The 5,769-nt window shown below is 43.4% G+C and overlaps 1 protein-coding gene across 1 annotated transcript; it reads left to right on the top strand.

Annotated features, from left to right (window-relative positions):
* On the top strand, positions 1-5,100 carry LOC129819101 (astacin-like metalloprotease toxin 5). The gene is made up of 11 exons (XM_055875669.1): positions 1-204; positions 353-418; positions 584-640; positions 785-853; positions 980-1,029; positions 2,679-2,760; positions 2,868-2,982; positions 3,136-3,308; positions 4,223-4,304; positions 4,578-4,699; positions 4,813-5,100. The coding sequence occupies exons 1-11, from the start codon at positions 171-173 to the stop codon at positions 4,815-4,817; spliced, it is 855 nt and encodes a 284-aa protein (XP_055731644.1). The 5' UTR covers positions 1-170; the 3' UTR covers positions 4,818-5,100.
* Positions 5,101-5,769: the final 669 nt, after the last annotated feature.

The raw sequence follows: 5,769 nt of genomic DNA, 5'->3' as shown, positions 1-5,769 counted from the left end.
ATATTGTTGAGGTTGAGAACTTAAAAGCAAGTGACCACACCAGCACCTGTTACTTTGTGATTGCTGCCCCACCCACTCTTTGACTGGAAGCAGAGCAAGTGCGTGAATTTGTTTGTGCCGTTTCTTTGGTTCTTTTCTCCCAAATCCTGGGGGACGATCATCGTTGCAACATGGTTTGGCTTCTGATTCTCTGGGTTGTCCAAGGTAGGACCAGTAGTTTTGTTGTTGTGACGTCCTACTTTTTTTCCATTTGAGGTACTGTAGTCCAGGCCAATTTCACTGCAGATGCCAATTGGTTGACCATGTTGTTATTATTATGTCACATGTATTATGTTTCACTTGTGTATTTCAGTGGGCAGTGTTCCCATCGCCAATTTCACAAATGCTACTACTTCAAATCCTACTTTCCCTGCCACAGGTAGGCAGGCCTGCATTGGGGACCAGTCATTTGGTTAGGTGATAGGCTGAAAACTAGGCCTCTTTCCTGTTTTCCACTTTTTTATTTCATGTAGGCCAGCCGTACTGCAAAACTATGTTATCGTACTGTTCTGCTTAGTAATATTTTTCTTCTTCTGTGTTTCAGTGGACAACTCTAAAAACCCCATCAACAATTCTACAAATGTGACTTTCTCTGCCACAGGTAGGCCTATACTGTGATTCTCAAGTCAGTCTCTTGGGGTGATGGGGCCCAAAGGAACAACTCAATCTGTTGTCTTCAAGTTTATGGCTTATCTATCAATACACAATGATATTATACATTTAGTTTGTTCACAATTCCCTTCAGGTTCTACTGCCTCGATGGGGCCACGTCACAGACAAAATGATTGGTATAAAACACCTGAAACCAGAGAAGGTAACGCATTCATTAGATGAAGCGTGCAATCCTGGACCTCTATCATGAGGTCCTGACTTTAATGGCACTGGAGGTGGTGACTTGTAACCAGTACATGTTGTTTCAGACCCTCTCTCTCTGTTACAGAGGACTTACAGTTCGACCTTGCTATCATGGAGGGAGACATTCTGGTTTCGGTGAGTCTATGATCCCTGCTTTCTGTCCTGTTACTTGCGTCTTTTAGGCTGATGAATCCGATTGATACCACCTTCTGGTATACACAGCCTGAAGCTAATGACTGCAAAATCATTCAAGCCAGGTTGTTGACTGGAAGTACATTTGAACTTGCTCTACCGGTTGTCCATGGTGTTGGTCCTTCAGATGGTCAAAATTTGAGACCCAAAATATCCACAGGAAAATACACAATGCCGGCATACTACTAAGTGATAGTAATTTCAACTTCAGTACCGCCACTCTAAAAAGTTGTTAACAGTACTTTCCTGTGGATATTTTGATCAGCTGAAGGATCAACAGCACAGACTACCAGTTAACAAGACATTAGGAACACCTAGTATTGAGTTGCACTCAGAAAAGCCTCAATTCGTCAGGGCAGGGACTGTACAAGAGGTCAAGCGTTCCACAGGATTGCTGGCCCCATGATTTCCCCAATGCTTCCCACCGTTGTGCCCAGTTGGCTGGTAGTGGATCTCTAAACCGAAATGGCTCGTTCCAGCTCATCCCACAGATGCTTAATTGGATTGAGATCTGGTGACTGGGCAGGCCACTGCACTAAGCTGAATTCACTGTCATGTTTGTGGAACCATTCCTGGACAATCCTGGCCTTGTGGCATGGGGCATTATCCTGCTGAAAAAAATCAATTTGCAGATGGATACACTACTGCCATGAAGGGATGCACCTGGTTTGCAATTATGTTCAGATATCCTGTGGCATTCAAACATTGCTCCACTTTTATCATGGGGCCCAATGTGTGCCGTGAACGCGTCACACTGCCTCTCACCAGCCTGCAATGTTGACTCACGGCATGATGGTTGCATGTGGTTTTCTCCATACCCTAGTCCTCCCATCAGCGTGAAATTGCAAAAAACGGGATTCATCAGACCAGATGTTTTTCCAGTTCTCCTTTGTCCACTGCAACAATTTATTTGCTGAAAGAAGTGGAACTCTGTAAGGTTGTCGGCTGCCATACCCCATTTGTGTCAAGGTACTACGAGTTGTGCGTTTTTATGCTCTTAGGGCACAAATGTTGTACTGGACTGTCAATTGACTAACTGTAGCCCGTCTGTTGCTCTGCACAATTCGTGTCACCAATTTTCGACCACTGGCCAGCCATTGGCTGGATGTCCTTTGGGTGGTGGACCATTCTTCACACACACATGGGGGAAACTGGATGTGAAATACCCAGCTACGTTGCAGTTCTTGACACACTCAAACTGGTGAGCCTGGCACCTACCATACCCTGTTCAAAGGTACTTCAATATTTTGTCCTGCCCATTCACCCTCTGAATGGCATATATACACGACCCATGTCGCAAGGCTTAACAATTCTCCTTTAACCGGTCTCTTCATATACACTGACTGAAGAGGTGTCCTCAGTAAGGATCATAGCATTCACTTGGTCAGTCTGTCATGGAAAGTACACTGTGTATATTGCTCCATTTATCTTTTCTACATACTTAGTCTGGTTTTAGTCATTTAAGTTTACTTTGAAATAGTTTTACCATTTAAAAGAAAATTCATAGGGGAAACGCTGAAATAACCATTTTAATTTGAGGCTTATACTCTCTAGCGACAGCTGGATTTAAGACTAGGTGTTTTGTTCTACAGGAAGACCGATTAGCTGTGAAGTCAATTTGGCCGGAGAATGAAGGCGTCACTTCTATCCCCTACAAGATCAACGATGATCTGGGTGAGTGTCGAATACAGTAGGAGAGATGAACACTAACACTAGATGTTTTCTAATACAGTGAGAATGATATGCACCGTCTAATGGTAAATTGTCTCTGATCCCCACAGTGGACAGAAAGGAAACTATGCTAGCAGCGTTCAAGATGATTTCAGACCAGACGTGTATCCTCTTCCACGAATACACCAATGAGATTAACTACATAGAGTTAATCTCTGGGACAGGGTGAGTCCAAAATGGTGACATTAACACACACTCTCCTTCCCAGCAGTTTACAGTTAACTCACAACCTCTCCTTTATTTTTCTCTCTTCCTGTCATATCCACTCTTTCTCCCCCACCCCCTTCTCTCACCTTTTCTTTCTTCCCTTAACTCTAGCTGTGCGTCGTATGTAGGTTTTCAGGGCGGGGCCCAGCCTCTGTACTTCGGTAGAGCCTGTAACGTGGGGAACCTGTGTCATGAGCTGATGCATGCCCTGGGACTGCACCACGAGCACACACGGCCAGACCGTGACCAATACATCACCATACAGTGGGACAACGTGGTCTCAGGTAACTCACACCAACACATGCTAAACCACCTCACGGGCATTGCATGTGGACCAGGGGCAGGGCTGGTCAATTTGTCCCATGAAGAGCTGCAGTGTGCAGGCTTTTGTACCAGCCCAACACTAGCACACCTGATTCAGCTTTTTGTGGTCTGGAGTGAAGACCGTATGGAATAACTATTGACATGTAGTATTTTATTAGGTACTGCTAAAGCAGCAGCTGCTCTTCCTGGGGTCCAGACAACATGAAACACTACATAACAAAAATAGACGGTACACCACAAGGACAGAACAACAGGCGTTCATATATTTATGCCTAAACGTTCCATTTATCATGTACTCATTATAACGGAAATACTGCAGCCATTAATTTCCCCATGCATTGCAACCCTGTTCTCTACTGTTGAAATGTCTTCGTCTAAGCAGGTCCTGATAGCAGGATTCAAGGTTGCTATGATATTAGGCTATCCTAATCTCACAGCACCAGTTCTGTAACCATCAGTGTTCTTCAGTTTGAAACCAATACTATGTATTTCATAGACTAATTTCCAATGATGTGGAATTTAACTGAATTCGTTAACTCCTGCGAATTTCCCCTGGTGTGAACGCAGCAACCTTGTTCGCTAAATTCCCCTTACATGAATAACACGACATTGCCATCTACAATTGCCACCCGTAATGGGTATCCTGGGATAACATGTAAGCTCTTGAACTTGAAGGCCACCCGCTATGGGTTTCATTAGGTAAGATGCAATAGTCATGCCTTGAATCGTGTAGTTTCCTCCTGCTAGAGGTTCAACTTAATGGTTTCCATCTCAACACCTTGTCTAGATTTCCACTTTCGTTTCCCTATATCACAATCACACCCAGCAGTGTCCACCAGTCACATCTGCCTCTTGTAACTCTTTTAACTTCCAGGAAAAGAAGATAACTTTAAGGTGAAGGAAGGAGACACTCAGGACCTGCCCTATGACTACGACTCCATAATGCACTACGGAATGTCAGTCACACTCCTCTCCTCCTTATTCCCAATGAAGTCTTAATTTTACTCGACTTGTTTTTAAACTGCTAGCAATAAGTAAAGATGAGTTGTACAGTGTCCAGCAACATTTCTCTGTGTGTCCCAAATGGCTCTTCATTTAAGTCACTACTTTTGACCTGGGCTCTGGTCAAACTAGGTGCACTATATTGGGAATAGTGTGACATTGTGATGCAGTCCTTGTGTTAAAGTAGCATTTCCTCAAATACCCCATTGTTGGGTTTCTCCTGGCAGATATTACTTCTCATCAAACCAGAACCCCACTATTGACTCCAAGAAGAGTGGAGTCCAGATTGGACAGAGAAATCACCTGAGCCCCCTGGACATAGCACGCCTTAACAAACTCTATCAATGTGGTAAAGACGTGTGTGCACACACAGACAGGAAAAATATCAGAATTGGGCTGCCTTTGTAAATGCAGTCATTATCACACTGTATTCTAAGCATGTTCCTGTCCTGTCTTTCCCAGAATAACAATGCACAGTTTAGCATTTATTACACCATCGAAGAAGATTCCAACACCCCTGCTGTCGACTGATTCCAACACACATGGCACTGACATCCTAACTTCTCTTCACAACAATGAATAAGTTGGACAAGTCCCTTAGCTTTCCGATGTATTATACGTATGTCTGGCTGCAGGCAGTGGTTTTATTTCTCCTGTGTACTCTTGTTGCCTTGAATTAGGCCTATACCACTGCACTTGTCTTGGAAATAAATAAAATGACCTAGACTGAAATGAATCCAGTCAGTGTGATGTTGCTTGCAGTGTTCTATTTTATTCTAGAATGGACCTTCTCAGCTATGCTCATCATACATCCCAAGGTGGGATCAGCGAGGAAGTAGATCTAGTGTACCAGGAGAGACGACTTCAATTAATGGTGATTTATACCTTAAACTTGGCAGAACTGCTAAGCGGTAGATGCAACAAATTATTTAAAAACGTAGACGCTGTAACACAGGACTTAAACAGCAGGGGTCATAGACTCACCAAAATCTGAATGTCAACCTCCAGAAGGGTATGCTATGAAACAGGTTTGAGGAGTTGGTCAACTCTTGAGCTTAACTCAGGATAATCGGTACCACACATGGCTCAACTTTTAGCCATGTATACTCAACAAAAACATAAACGTAACAATTCCACAGTTAGTTCTAATAAGGAAGTTATTAAATTGAAATAAATTAATTAGGCCCCAATCTATGGTTTTCATATGACTGGGCAGGGGTGCAGCCATGGGTGGCATAGGTTCACCCACTGGAGAGGCAGCTCCAACCAGAATGAGTTTTTCCCTTAACTTGTCTCATTTGATTAGGAAATTATCACAAGTCAGTTATACTTAAACAATCTGTATTCTCTTAAGGGAGTAGGTCATTACAACACACACACACAGTTAATTGAGTGCTCTACGATAATCATGACTGGTTG

The sequence above is a fragment of the Salvelinus fontinalis genome, chromosome 21 (genome assembly GCF_029448725.1).
Source record: "Salvelinus fontinalis isolate EN_2023a chromosome 21, ASM2944872v1, whole genome shotgun sequence".
In the NCBI taxonomy this organism is placed as follows: domain Eukaryota; kingdom Metazoa; phylum Chordata; class Actinopteri; order Salmoniformes; family Salmonidae; genus Salvelinus; species Salvelinus fontinalis.
Note: the sequence above shows the minus strand (reverse complement) of the source record. Positions and strands in the feature narration are given on the sequence as shown.